At 38.1% G+C, this 15,244-nt stretch overlaps 1 protein-coding gene and 1 long non-coding RNA gene across 3 annotated transcripts in view; one reads left to right on the top strand and one right to left on the bottom strand.

The window, feature by feature from the left end:
- The window catches only part of LOC146576434 (uncharacterized), a 107,087-nt gene that overhangs the window by 61,883 nt on the left and 29,960 nt on the right, over positions 1-15,244 (bottom strand). The window contains exon 3 of the long non-coding RNA XR_014892250.1: positions 14,785-14,956. This is a non-coding gene — a long non-coding RNA (uncharacterized LOC146576434). The remainder of the gene's footprint in view (positions 1-14,784; positions 14,957-15,244) is intronic.
- Positions 6,784-14,203, top strand: zfand2a (zinc finger, AN1-type domain 2A). 2 transcript variants are annotated; one of them, XM_085271710.1, is made up of 10 exons: positions 6,784-6,972; positions 7,510-7,607; positions 7,701-7,795; positions 8,823-8,954; positions 9,037-9,188; positions 9,325-9,453; positions 9,564-9,639; positions 9,743-9,819; positions 13,601-13,685; positions 13,879-14,203. In XM_085271710.1, exons 2-10 carry the CDS (start codon positions 7,553-7,555, stop codon positions 13,915-13,917), a joined length of 840 nt encoding a protein of 279 aa, XP_085127836.1. In that variant the 5' UTR covers positions 6,784-6,972; positions 7,510-7,552; the 3' UTR covers positions 13,918-14,203. The 2 variants fall into 2 exon arrangements, with proteins under 2 accessions (XP_085127836.1, XP_085127837.1); XM_085271711.1 differs by having other exon boundaries at positions 13,601-13,731.

The raw sequence follows: 15,244 nt of genomic DNA, 5'->3' as shown, positions 1-15,244 counted from the left end.
GCATCCCCAAACTTTGACAACTAATCAAAGTATTAAATAAAAAACTGCGGATAAAGTTGAGTGAGGCCACAGACATGTAGCTATTTTTTAACCGTCCAATATTAACTAGTTGCTAGGCTTGTTCACTTTACAAGCCAACTTGGAAGTGATGGCAGGATTGCCATCAATCCCTCGCTGTTTCCTCGCTGCAGAGCTGGTAGAGAGAGCGGTGACTGTACTCTGCAGCCCGGCCATCTGCTTCTGTACAAAAAAATACAAAAAAAAAAAAAACAACCCCAGAGATATTCACTAGAACTACACTGGGGATAAACAAGGCGAAAAAAATACATTTTGAAGCTCAATATGAGCTTTTCAAATGTTTGCTCGACAAACTTTAGCTGCATGTTTTAAGACTGCTCATGCTCTACAAAGGATTTTTGAAAAATTTGCTTGCTGTTATTATTGTGTTTCTCATCAAGCTGGTATTTTCTCCATGAATACAATCATGCTCACACATTCTATGTGGTTTACTTTGTTACAAGCCTTCCTCTCACACAGTTTATACACTTACACACTATGGATCCATACATTTCTAAACCTACAGGCCACCTTGACCCCACATCAGAGCTCCACCAAAACCCCGTCTCAAGGGACGCGTTAGTGGTGGATAATAAGACCTGCTGTGCCCTCTAGTGGCTGGTCACTTTCAGTTGTTTGGCAAAAGGTAGGTAGTGGACAGACACACAAAAATAATAAAGACGCCTTTGAAGAGGTTCACTATATCTAGATAAATCCCACAAAATAAAACAAATACCACAGATGGGTGCAATTTAATCTGAAACACATTCCTCACCATGTCACTGACCTATGATCTCTTAATAAGCCCACAGCTCGAAATGTCAAAAGCACACAAGTTTGACAACGCTGACTTTTTAAATAGCTTTTTATTAAATATTGATGGCCTGAATTTAGGTGAAGACGTTTCATCAGATTTTGAGTGAAGAATAGAGATTTAAGACTTTTTCTTTTCTTTAGATGTACTTTTGTATTACTCAAATCCTCTATTGAGTTGTTGCTGTAATCCTTTAATACAACTGATAATCTAACTGCATCCTGAACAATAGCAGAAGAAGAGGAGGTTTGAGTCCACAATGTGTGAGGAAGGGATGTGTGCAGAGCACCAGGTGTTTTCAGAGTAGTGCCATCTGGCCTCAGCTTTGGCAGCTTATGAGGCAGGTGCTGTAGAACAGCAGAGATATTTAAGCTGTGTAACTGCTTCTGTCAGTACCCTGTGATCCACTCGCCTACTACACAAACATCTCAGTGGGGAAATATTTCTACTGATGTCACTTAGATCGCTTCCTTTATTGATTCTTTTATAAATAATTATGCTGTAATTATGAAGGATCTCAAATACACACAACATTTTTAAATATTTGTGTAAATCATTAAAGTACTGGAGATATTTGGTCAGTCATTCGAACTACAGAAGCTTTAAATGCAGTAAAATATAGGCTGCTGTTATCATGCGAATGTCTTTTTTAGTGTAACTTCTTTGTCTTTGTGTTGGAAATTTGAATCATTAAAGAAATGACTGGATTTCTGAGTCATTATGACCATATAAACAAAAAAACATTGCATTTGCAAAGTGTAACTGTTGTGTCAGGAATTGTGGATCTCCCTTAACCCAGAGAGTGCCAGCTTGGGGAAGAATCCTGCTGCCATCATCTGGTGAAACCTGCAAAGACACCACTTAGTGGGGAATTAAACCAACAGGGTTTCTGCTCTGATAAATTAACATTTTAAGCCATCATTTTGCGCAAGATTTAAACTGTGTGCCATCTAAAACAATGCTAAAGTCTATTTCACTACATTATGCTCACTCATTATAGGGAACAGTCCAAACTAAAATTTAGGAATCCATTCCTGGCAAATTATCAGAAGATTGGATGATTGGTCCTGGATTTAAATATTTAATGTCGATTGGAATTATTATTATATGGCTCTATAAAACTTTTTAATAAAACTGAATTACACACATTTTCATGAACTGCATTACTTTCAAGGAGTCTTTTGGGGTTGAATATTTCAAAAGATAGAGAGCACTAAAATATTTTTCTGGCTGACAAATCATATCTGTGATGATCAATTTGCCAGGGAGACACTTAACTGTAATTCCAGGACCACAAAATGGCATGTATTATGAATCCTATTCAGTCTAAATCAAGTTAGCTAAAACCAAACAATAGTAAAATTGAGAATTTTAGCCAAACCTTGAATACAGCACATAATTAACACCAAAGTATGGATGATTGTTATTCCCTGTTGGAGTTTTTTTTTTTTCTTCCTATCTCAAAAGGCTTATTATAAAAAAGCTGTGAAACATCATATGAAACACAAAATCCTTTTTAATAGTCTTCTTCCTTTTCTTCTTCTGCTTCTTCTTCTTCTTCTTCTTCTTTTGGCTGCTTTCACTAAGGAGACACAGCAAATCATCTTTCTGCATTGCATGCTAACCCTAGCATCTTCCTCTGTCACACCAACCCTCTGCATGTCCTTCACTACATCCATGTATCTTCTGTGTGGTCTCCCTCTGTTTCCTCTGCCTGGCAGCTCTGTCTTAACATCCTTTGTCCTATGTATCCACTATCCCTCTATTCCATGTCCGAACCATCACAGCCTTGCCTCTTTGTCTCCAAACCTCTTACCCTAGCAGGTCCTGTGATATACTCATTTCTAATGTCCTTTTCGGTCACTCCCAATGAGAATCTGAGCATTTCAACTCTGCTACTTCCAACTCCGCCTCCTGTCTTTATGTTAGTGCTACCATCTCCAAACCATACATTATACAGGGTTTCAATTTACTTTACCAGTCACAGTCCCGACATTTAAAGTACTCTCACCTCCACACTCTTGCTTTTCCTTTTCTCCCCCTGATGCCAAACACACCTTCTCCCTTTTCTAACATTAGCACAGTTTCCACTGACATCCTGTTGGTCAATAGGCCTCACTATGTCTCATTACCATCTCACAAACCTTTCCTTCTATTCTTACTACTTATACCCAGGCATTCATCTACATCCACTCCACCCTACCTGCTCTCTTTTCTTCACATCTCTGGTGCACTGTTTTTTGGTTTGGTATGATATAAGTTATTTAAAATCACCCACCTTCTCTGTTTCTAGTCCTTGCATCTTTACTGTACTCTGTTCTACTGAGGTTCATTCCTCTTCTCTCCAAAGCATACCTCCACTCTCAAGGCTCTCTTTCACCTGTTCCTTACTGTATGAGTAGCTGTCAGCACACATCGTAGTCCATGGAAAGTTCTACCTGATCTCATCTGTCAACCTATCCATCACCACTGCAAACAAGAAAGGGCTTAGAGCTGAACCCTGATGTAATTGCACCTGTACGTTTAGCACATCTGTCACTCCTACCACATACATTACCACTATCTTGTTATCCTCATACATGCCCTGGATAACTCTCACTCTTGACTTCCCCACTCAGTACCAGTTCTTGTCTCAGTACTCTATCCTATGCTTTCTCTAGATCCACAAAGACACAGTGCAACTCCTTCTGACCATTTCTATATTTCTCCAGTGTCTGTTATGTATGGGCCTCAGGGGTCAAGCCCCACCCAATAAAGTCCTCATGTCTTTTCAGCTGAATTCTACTCATACACTAATAAGTTGCACTAATTTGTACAATTTGGCAATGAAAAACTTAAACACGACAAAAAAGTTATTGCACTGGAACCTCAGTTTAATTATTTGGTTCAAAGTAGTCCATCTTTATCTTTAAGCACCCTAACCTGCTGCACAGCTTTTCCAGTCAATACAAGTCCTGTTCTCGTTCCTTATTGTCCAGCCTTACATAAAACTCAGTGCAAGCCTTTTTTTTCTTTGCCTTTGTCACAACTCTCTTAACATATGCCTGGACTCCAAGTACTCCTGTCTACCTTATTTAACACCCTAACTGTCCCACCTTTTCTTTGTCAATCTGTGTTGCCAATTATCCATCCATTCATCCATTAATAAACCAACGAAAACACATGACATACACTGCATTCAGTATCAACAAAGTCAAACAAGGGGATCAAAAATTAAACAAAAGTGTCACATTTCTTTTAAAAAACTCTGTACCTTCAAAAGGTTTGGATCCAAGACCTCAAATACGACTTAATGACAGGAACTGGATAATATGCTGATAATCCTTAACATCTAGTATCAAACCCATTGCTCTCCTATTTCAAGTTTCTTAACATAACCCACTCCACTGGAAAAATCCACTCTTTATGGATAAAATTTACAGTGCTTTAATGAATATGTTTTGGACTTGTGAAGATGTAAGGATGTGTCCCTTTTCTAGAAAACAAGTTTGGTCTTTAACAACAAAGATTTGCAGAATGCTGCTGCAGTACAAAATGTAAAACTTGATTATTTACTGATGACTTGGAACAATCTCAGAAGTCTGTTTCCTTCTTCCCTCACAGCCTGCAGGAAGAAGATATCCTGAGATGCATACAGAAGAGTAACAAATTACTCTTTTCAGCCTAGATTTAACCTGCAGATAAGGAAGAGAAATAATGAGAGACATTCTGCTTTTTCACACTAAATGAACTCCTACTAAACATACAACCAATATAAATTTGACTTCATGTCATTAAACAGTTTTGTCTGAAATATCTGGAAAGGTATTAAACTCAGGAGAAATGGTCTTGTAAATAATATAGTCCTATAAAGATCCTCGTTACACCCTTTCTTACTTCTGACTTCTATTGACCTTGTCTGTGAATAAAAGCAATGAAACTCAACAAACACCTATATACAGTTGAAAGGCTCTGGAAAAGCCCAGAAGGTGAAACTCAATTTTAGACTATTATGTCGAATTTATGATAATGATTCACTCTTACGCGTCACTTCAACTGATGAATAGGAGCCAGACAAAGGGAACTGTAGTGAGAAATTAATTAAGATACAACCCTTTTTTCAAGGACAATTAGCTGGCAGGGACTGTGAAGTGTTGGAAGTACATACAAGGCTGGGGAAAGAAATAGCCCCTGACAAGTAAAGTGTTCTTGACTGCATCGCTTGCCTGAAAAAAAATAATGTGCTTCAGAAAATGAAAATGCTGAAGAGATGTTAAGTGTCATTATGTTTCTCTGCACTCAAGAGAGGAACACATGGGAGTCTTTTGTTCAATGCTAGCCAGAGCTACAGGGAACCTGAAAAGCGGGTGTTCTTACACACAGATGTGAAGAATGCTTGATAGATTATTATTTAGGTCCTTTTTTTTTCAACTGCATTACATTTTGCTGGGGTTCATAATATCAATATTAAGGTGGTTATTATTCAAGCAAACTTTAAGCCACCACTATTATTACTAAGCTGGCTTACAGTGTCCTTATTCTCTGTGGAGCAGTTACACATTGTGACCACTATGGGTCGGTGTGAACAAGATAACATCCTGCAATGTATGAGAACTCCAACTACTCTACACACAGCACTAATGTGATTGTTAAAGGTTTTCATTGTTTTTCTTCGCTCAGTGTCTATTTAGGTTATAGCTCTATGAGCTGAATAAACAAAGTATGGCAAGATATACTTTGTTCATCACAGTTTGGGAAATATTTTAAAACCACAAACTAATTTTTCACTCCTCTTAAATAATGTTTTAGATGTAGAGTTTGCACTGGTCTCCACATCATAAAATCATAATTCAAACAGGTTACACATGTTTTTGTGACTTGTAGGCAACAGCTTTTCAGGTTAAATGTTTCAAAATAAAAGTAACCTGGTTCTCCGGCTGATATAAATGTGGTGATCAGTTTGCCAGAGATCCTAGTGATTCCAGGAACAAATTACAAGTATTTTCAACTCTTTTTAACTCTTTCTTCTTTTTTAAAAAATTAAGGGGAAAAGCAGACAAACTGATACAGGACACAATCAAATTCAAAGTATCCCATTTGTTACATTAAGTAGAGCTTCTGAAGGTTGTTTCATATTGTTAAAAAGCTGTGAAAATGTCTCAGGGAAGAGATTGGTAGGCACAGTCAAGATCCAAGTTGGGCTTTTCTTAAGACCAAAAAAATAAAATAAAATAAAATAAAATAAAAGAGCAAAAGCCTTCAATAGGATTGTTACTGGTACAGTTCATAGAAATAGGCTATGCAGAATACTGTAATGAATGACTTTGTATGCTTATAGCTGTTTATTTTATAATTATATGACACTAGTGTTACCATTCAGTTAGTGTATATGTTGGTACAAAGCCATTAGAATTTCATGATAAATCACAGTGTAACTTTTTCATTTATTATTACGTTTCTTTCTTTTGAAGATTGTTCATTTTTACGAGAGTAAATGCAAATATATAAAACGCTCATGTTGCCATGTCTGCCAGGTAGATACTGTAGTATGCTATGACACAATCTGATACTGTGCTTTGTCTTTGTTTCACTCACAGCCTGTGGTTTCACCTACTTAAAAAATATTTTTAAGAATGTCACACCACTTCCTGTGAAATAAAAAAAAAAAACTGTCAGAATAGAGCAGTGTTTGTATACCCCTGTTTAAAATAATAAAAACAATAATAATCTCATTTAACTTTCTTAAAAAAATAATAAAATCTACCAATTTCTTTGTAGCAGCTACATGGCGTCCAGATAAATGACAGTCATCATGAGTAGTGAGTAAAACTGTGGATCCTTCCAGACATTTCATCTGTGATTCAGCTCTAGGAAACTACACCCAGGATGACGTGTTTCTCTGACGTAGAGTACGTCCTGACGTGGGAGGAGCGTGCGTGACACATCAAAATTCGACGAAAACAGCCAGCTGAGCATAACAGCACGCAGATGTCGGTGCTAAGGGATCACCCGTGAAACTATTACCAAGAAGGACCGACAAAGTCAGAATTAAGGTGGATGAGTTAAGATAACGTTATTGCCTCCTACAGTAGCACAGCAGAGCGACAGGAAAACGGAATCTGGTGAGTGAAATTTAGACCAACGCTAAGGTTAACTGTCAGATTCACCTTGCTAGCTTTGTTAGCTAAGCAAACAGCTAAGCAAACATAAACGTGAACAAAACAGCTGTCTTTTAAACATGTTTACTACGCCTTTTTTTGAGGTCTAGTCTAAAACAAATGCAGCTAATTTGTTTGGTTTCACCTGTTCGACGTTTACAGACAGTTTCATACTGGCTTATTTGTTAGCTCTATTTAAGTGCTAAGTAGTTGTGTTATTATATCAAGCAAGCGTTAATAGCGTCAGCTGAAAATATTTTATAATTCTGATTCAATATCGGACATTTTTTTTCCCTTTGCTGTCACAAGATCGCAACCAGCTTGAGAGAAACTTGGTTATGTAACTAAACTAATCGTTTAAGTTAGCTTAGCTTCTGGCTAGCAATTTAGCAATCTCATCGTAGATCAGGGACTCGTAACCATATGTTATCACAATAAAAACATTAGCTGGCGTACAGAAAGACCAGTCTTACCGTGAGATGTTCCCTTCTCTTCCTTTAGGTTTGAAATTCACAGGATATTGCTTCAAAAGTAGCTTTAAGAGATGGAGTTCCCAGATTTAGGAGAGCACTGCTCTGAGAAGACCTGCAAACGTTTAGGTGAGTTTAAAGCGCACAGTCATGTTCCCTCCATTGTTTACGTTTCGAGGCTTGGTTGGAACTTTAATAATAATAACTTTGTCGACAATACAGATTTTCTGCCTATGAGATGTGATGCTTGTCAAGAGATATTCTGCAAGGATCACATAACCTATGCAAATCACAAATGCACATCATCCTACAAAAAGGTAAGCGATACCTAAAGTACAGATTTACTGCTTTGTTGAAAATGTTTTATTATTATTTAGTTACAACATCCTTATAAATTTCATTAAAGTCAACATTGCTGTTTAAAGTATGTAATTACTGGGCAAGAATACACAAGATTAGAGAAATGATCATTTAAAAATCCTTTAGTTTTAAATGTCCCTGATTTTCAGGTATTTCAACCTAATATTAGAGTCTAAGAAAAATGTATATTTTAGCATTTATTTGCATCATGATAAATGCTGTTCATGCTTTTCACATTTTTGTTCTTATTGTGGCTGCAATTGATGTTATGTTTACAGTTAGCGAGAGAGGTTGTGGTAACTGTTGTGGCCTTAGCAGGGCCTGCTGTAGTTTTCCTGTGTGTGTTTTACCCTCATTCACCTGCATTAGGTGCTGCTCTTTGCAGCCGACTCCACACAGTAATCAGGTTAGGGAGTACTTTAGATGAGGGAGGGAGTAGCTCAGTGTTTGTCTGTCTACTCCTCCTCTGTGGAGGGGAGAGTGCTTTGACTTTTTAATCTTTGCGTCCAGAGTTTTGTTGTTTTGTTTCCTTTCAGCTTGTCTATCTCTGAGTTTAATTAGTAATAAAAAATTTATAGGAAATTCTGCCTCCTTGTCTCCTTTTCCACTAGGTGTTTTTGTTGTTTCTGCCAGGTGACTGTAACAAATTCCTGAATGAAAAGGAGGCAGGATCCAGGCAAAAAAAAAGGCTAAAAGACAGGGAAAATCTGATTTCACCCTCAACAACAAACAAATAAATAAATAAATACAAACAAAAATATTGCCAAAAAATGAAATAAACTCTCCACATAGCAACAATAAGCACCTACCATGCTGTCAGGACACTGGCTCTGACTCCAGGGCTCTCCTCCCCCTCAGTTTAAGCAGTTACTGAAGTGAAATGCAAAAGTAGACACAGTAATCTACTGGACTGTTTTGGTGTTCTGTAATCATGTTTCCTTTTTAAATAATATTTTCTTTTTTTTCTTATATTTGTCCCTGTAGGATATCCAGGTACCAGTATGCCCTTTGTGTGACACTCCCATTCCTGTCAAGAGAGGAGAGATGCCTGACATTAAAGTTGGTGAACACATTGATCGGGACTGTAAATCCGACCCCGCACAAAGAAAGAGAAAGGTTAGTATAACACTGATTTGTGTTTTACCCAGCAGCCAGTTAGAATCCACAAAGTAATAACTGACGATGTTTTCTTTTTCAGATTTTCACAAATAAATGCTCGAAAGGAGGCTGTAAGCAGAAGGAGATGATAAGAGTTACCTGTGACCAGTGTCGTTTAAATTACTGTCTTAAACACCGTCACCCACTAGACCACGATTGTAAGACTGACGGGAAACCTCTGTCCAAATCTGGGTGAGTACCGTTGAACTGTTCATCGATAATGCTGTTCTTTCATCTGAAATCTGACAGTGTGGACCTTTGAACTGATTTTTTTCCCCTTGTTGTTGTTGTGTTTTTTGTTTGGTTTTTTTAATTGCTGATGTCTCAGACATGCTGCTTTAATGAGGACCCAAGGTACTTCCTCCACATCTGCCTCTACTTCCAGTTCTTCTAGTTCAGGAAACACAAGACCTGTTTCTAATGGTCTGAATGCAAATAGCAGAAGTCACAGCACTGGGTGAGTGTTTTTAGCTCGTATTGAATTTAAAGGTGTCAGAGAAAATGGGGAATGTTTGTAATTTAAGATTTGTTTTTTTGTTTTTATTTATGCACAATTTTGTTTTTTAGCTCTGCCCAGCGAATTTCTACTTCAGTTTCAGCTCAGAATGTTATACCACCATCAGCATCATTTCAGGCCGGCCTGGTATGTATATTGTTTACACAGCATGATGCCATTAATTAAAAAAAAAAAAAAAAAAAAGTTTGGTCAATGTAAACATAGGTGTGGTGCTGTGCTCTCATTGCAGACAGAAGAACAGGCTTTACAAAGAGCTTTGGAGATGTCTTTGGCTGATTCAAGGCAGACAGTTGCGCCAGCACTTAGGTGAGTATGTTTTTCTCCGAATGCCAAAATTGTTCACCCCCCTTGAAGCCACTCATGTCTGTGCTGGTGTGAATGGAGGAGTGTTTTTCTCACTGACATTCAGCTTAAAAGTGCTGCTTCTTAGAAAGTCATTGAGAGCAACAATGAAAGGGAAGGCAAACGGAGAAAATTAAGTGTTAAACAATGTTAATGAATCAGACTGAATCAGCAAACACAAGTGCTCTTATGGTACCATGGCTATCAGGTTGTATTGTTTTTTTGCATTTGATGAGAAGGAAATGAACCTCATGTGACGTTCCTCAAGGAGTGGTCAAATTAAAAAATCCAAAGTTTTCTAGCAGTTGAATTTGTATTTGAATAAAACAATCATCAAGAGCCTTACTAGCATATATGGTTTGGACAGAAAGACAAGAGGCAGAGCTGAAGATACTAAGATTTTCTTTGGGAGTAGTGAGACTGGGCATGATTAGAAATTAGTACATCAGAGGGGCAGCTGAGGTTGGGCAGTTTGAAGACTGGGTTAGTGAGGCAAGGCTGAGATGGTCTGGATAAAGTACAGAGTGTGGATATATTGGACAAAGGTTGTTAAATGTGGAGCTGCCAGACAGTATGAAAAGAGGAACACCAAAGAGGATGTAGTGGAGTTGGACATGCAGAGGGTTGGCAGGGCTCTAGACTAACTTTTTGACATGGGCGCACCGGTACGCCTAACTTTAAAAATTTAGGCGTACCGGCACAAAAGTTAGGCGCACTCAAATTTTTCAACCGCATCGCTTAACACCGCAGTTTTACATGTGCACTTTCTTTGGGGGGGGAAATCTATACAGACAATATTAATTTCTAAATTATTAACTAACAAACTTGTGCTTAAAGTGCTTTGTCAATATTGTAGAAAATGTTAAACTTAATCATCATCTTCTCCTCTGACGACCTGTTTGCTGCTGTCTGCTGCTGAAAGGCCGTGGGGAGAGGGGACGCTTGGGCAGTGCATTTATTGCAGCATATAATGTGTTTTCTGGATACACTGTGCTTTTTCAGCATTCAAATATTGATGGCACCGTGTCAGAGCACTGGCTATGAATTTCAGATAGATCAGGCCTTAACTTAACAAAAAAGTTATCAATAGTTCTTTTCATCTTTTCTTATTACCCACAGCTACATCCACTTCTCTCAGGCCTAGGCTGCTCACTAGGGCTGAGTATCATCACTGATTTCTATAATCCATTCAATTCCGGTTCTCAAAGTCCTGATTTGATTCAATTTAGCCTCAGACAGTCAGAAATATTATAATTCTGATCATTTATCAGTACTGATACACATGAGACTTCATCAGAATTGTGAAAATCACCGCAGATGCCTTTGTGTGAAAGTATCTGAGAATAAAACACAGGAGATTTTCCTGGTCTGGCTTTTTATAGCAGATAACCTTAAAAATATTCTGCAATTTTGCATAATTTTAAGAAATTTAAATTTCTTCAGTATTGAACAGCAGAAATTAGGCTTTCTTGTCCGAGGTCATTTAAGTGAAAAAAGAAAAAGCGCTGTAAACAACGCTAGACTGGTGGGTAATAAGCGAATGAATAATGCAGAAAACAGATTTGAGACGGGAAACTGTTCCTGAAGTACAGAGAGAGAGAGAGCTGTGCAGGAAGTGTGATTTTTATCGTGGTGGAAGCAAAACAGCAAAAGTCAGAGGGGATTCATGACGACATTGATCAAATGTGAAGCGCAGTTTGCTGCTTCTTTTGCTGCTGGCTTGGTGAATTTTGGTTGGAGAGAGGCAAAACCTGCAGCTCAGAATCAGCGCAAAAAGACACAGCGCGGACCCGAAGAATCGCTAAGCTCCGACAGCGTGTCCGTGTTCGGGCCGTCGGGTGAGAAAGCCGAGAAAGACGAAGCTGATTCTGATGTGTTGGGTCCGCTCCGTGTTTAGGTCTTTGTGTGGAATCCATTAATGAATTGATATCGCTTTATTCAAGCTACTCACCTCTCTCTTCCACCTGCACTTTCAACTGGACCACGGCCAATCAGAGAGGTCCCGCCCCTGACTATCTCTGATTGGTTTAGTCCATGATAGGGGCATAATGTGTGTCGGTTGTTGACCACACGGAGAGTTACAGAGATTTTTTTTTTTTTTGTTACCGGAACAGTTGGTCACACCTGTGCGACCAAATATTTATTTTTAGTCGCACCACTGAAAAATTTGGTCGCATTTGCCACCAAATTGGTCGCACTCTAGAGCCCTGGTTGGTGTGACAGAGGAAGATGCTAGGGATGGGGTGAGATGGAGGCAGATGATCTGCTGTGGCAGCTCCTAAAGGGAGCAGCCAAAAGTAGTAGTTGTCTATTTTCACACATAAATTCAAAAGTCCTTTCTTACATGTAGGTCAGAGCGGCAGAGAGTCGGCTTCAGCTGTGTTTAATTACTTGAAATACCTTGGTTTGGGTAAAGGTACTGCCTGACTCGAGCAGGCAGACAGGAAACATGATGACCACTCACTGACTGTGAACCAACCAGATAATTGACAAATTTATTCAGTCGAACATAACACTGACTCGGTATGCGCAAGCTGCCAAATTGAAAACTGTTTAATGCCTGATCTAAATGTGTCGGACATGCAGTGTCTAGGAAAGTTCAGGTAAATGTGTAAAAGCAGCTTTTGAGTGTCAGATATGTTGAGAGGGGACTATTATTTTATCCTCTAATATCGCTGTTGCATTATCCTCTATGGGGTTTAAATATTTTATAACACTCATATCTATGTGCATTATGGAAATATTATTCCACTTGGAAACATTTTTCCAGTAGCAGATAGCCTGTGAGACGCACACAGTGTGGCTGAGATGTGCTTCTCATACATCTCTTGACTTTCAGTCCTCCAATCAACTCGGTAATAGAAAGCAATAATATCTAATGTCATATCTTAACCATAGAGATGGTTTATTAGATTTAATAAAGGAGGAAACGTGCTCTGCAGTTTTTCCTTTTATCTTACATGGTGTGAACATATTTAAAAATTTTGTTTTGACAGTTTTCCTGGAATTGCTAAAGGAAACTGAATCCTCAGCTTTGCTTGCTGCAAGTTTATTCCCCTAAACAAGCGGTCTTAATTGACAGAGACAGTTTCACCACACGGCCAATCATTAGCTTCTTCACACTTATGATAGGAAACTCCAAAACAGCTATTTAGCAGACCTGATGTTTATAAAATGTAATGTATGGTGGTGTAAATTATATACACAAGTGATGCTTCACTAATGCATGACTCACTACAACATGATGCAGGATGTTTCATAAACTCATGTAAAATTCATGGTGCTATGACGCGTTATGGAGTTGCTGACCTTTTTTATGGGCTTGGTTCAGATCAGCAGAGTAGCAGTGAATTTTAAGTCCATAACAAAAACTGCATAATGTGTTTATGCAAACATTGACTTTTTTTTTTTTTTCTTTGTCTTTGGGGGAGGTCAATTTTGGTGCCCAGCAAAAATGTTTTCTTTCCATCAAGGAAAAATCACGTGGACTTTGATTTAGTTTTAAAAATGGATAGAAATAAAAAGATAAAATCTTTAACTGCATCTCTGCGTGTGGACTGAATGTCCATGTTGAGCCAGGAAAATCAGCTTCATATAATAATTATATTCTTCATTCATTTATTTATTTATTATTATTATTTTTTTTTTTTTTCTTTCCTTCTTTTGAACAAATTTCTCTCAGTCCTTCCAATGTGTTTTTTTTTTTTTTTTTCTCCCCACTAACATTTTCTTGTTTGTGTCTCAGCCCTCAGGAGCAGGAGGATCTGGCTCTCGCTCAGGCTCTCGCTGCCAGTGAAGAAGAATACAGACGCCAACAGCAGAGACAACAGGTACCAGGAAAGCTTATCCGTCAGTAGCATGCTAACAAGAACGCATGTAGGTACACTGTTGTCACAGCAACCCTTCCTTTTTAAACAGTCTTTTTGGTAGAAGATGAGACCAAATTGCTTTTTAATACATTTTTTGTCATGTGACGTGTACAAGTGCGGTGAATCTTTGTAACTTTGTTTTCTCTTTGCTTAGGGAAGAGACTCCAAACAGTCCACCTGCAGCCTTTCTTAATCTCAGATCACCATTTTAGACTTCAAGCTGTGCTAATTATTTCCTAGAAACTGCACATGTGAGGTGTCACTTTCCGGGATCAGTGATTCTTCAGTGGCACATACTCGCTCTTGGAAGTTGCTGACACATTACCGCCTTCTACAATATAAGCACATATACTTTCCAGCAGAATCTGTCATTTTTACAAATGATTTGCTCTGTAAATATTTTATATGGCTATCATGATGAATCCATTATATTAAAATGTATGATTATTGAATAAATTATGTCAAAGACGCACCCTGAACCCTCGAGTTTGTCAGTTAATTCAGATTTACACTTGCACTTGGAAAAGATGGGCTCTTATTTGGTCTAATCTGTAAGTCTATTTGAATCCATTAGTGATTTGGAATTGTCAAGTGATCTATAAAGCCTTTTAGCTGTTGAGGGTAGAGTTTGTTAAATTTGGGTCAGGTTTACTAATTATGAAGTACTATGCAGAAGTCTTAAGGGATTCCTTTTTTCTTTATATATTGAAAATGGGGAAGTGGTGGCAGCAATTTATTGAAATGTCTGCAAATGTGCATGTAAATACAATTTAAAAGGTGAAAACTGAGTATGTTAAGATTGAAAATGAGTATTTGGTTTCTCAGGCAAGCTTTCTTGTCATTTGTAAATAATGTTATAATGTGCCATTGTGTGTTGTTTTCTAGGTGTGCTTTTACTGCATTGTCATACTGAAAAATGAAGACTCTGCCAAACACTTTCCAAATGGTTTTCCATGGTCAATGAAAATCTGCCTGTATTTTTCTACTTTCATAAACACTTACTGGCTGAAGTGCAGCCCCAACCCTCCACTATGTTTTACAAATGGTTGTAGATACTCACTGTTCTACCGCTCTCCTGACCACCTCTGTACATGTTAATGGTGATTTGAACCAAAAATTGGATTGTTGGCCCTACGACAGACTGGCGACCTGTCTGGGGTGTACCCTGCCTCTCGCCTTGTGGTAGCTGGGATAGGCTTCAGCTCCAATCTTAGCCTTTTCACCCTGTTTCACTTCATTAAGAAGATAAGAAGAGAAAAAGAAGTTACAGAGAATTTTATTACCACAAGTAATTAAGGACTTTATTTTACAATGCTTTGACCTTCAGACCTTCAGCAGCCATAATAAAGGTCTAATGCAAACCATGGTGAAAATGCGTGCAAATAATTAACAGCATGCTGGTCTTGGCTGCTCTGTATTTTACATAAGAAGTTAAAGCAAGCATTAATTTAATCATTATGTTTAAAAGTGTAATGTTCTTTGTGAACAATGGCTAGATAAGGTTGGATGAATAAAAATAT

The sequence above is a fragment of the Mchenga conophoros genome, linkage group LG4 (assembly GCF_057382185.1).
Source record: "Mchenga conophoros isolate Kocher_MC1m ecotype Shallow Benthic linkage group LG4, M_conophoros_male_GT1.1, whole genome shotgun sequence".
Lineage (NCBI taxonomy): Eukaryota > Metazoa > Chordata > Actinopteri > Cichliformes > Cichlidae > Mchenga > Mchenga conophoros.
Note: the sequence above shows the minus strand (reverse complement) of the source record. Positions and strands in the feature narration are given on the sequence as shown.

Excerpts from the sequence above, each read along its gene's own strand:
- zfand2a (XM_085271710.1), top strand. The coding sequence starts at position 7,553 with ATGGAGTTCCCAGATTTAGGAGAGCACTGCTCTGAGAAGACCTGCAAA. Across the intron at positions 9,189-9,324 it reads AAACCTCTGTCCAAATCTGG|ACATGCTGCTTTAATGAGGA; the intron begins GTGAGTACCGTT and ends CTGATGTCTCAG. Across the intron at positions 9,454-9,563 it reads AGCAGAAGTCACAGCACTGG|CTCTGCCCAGCGAATTTCTA; the intron begins GTGAGTGTTTTT and ends TTTGTTTTTTAG.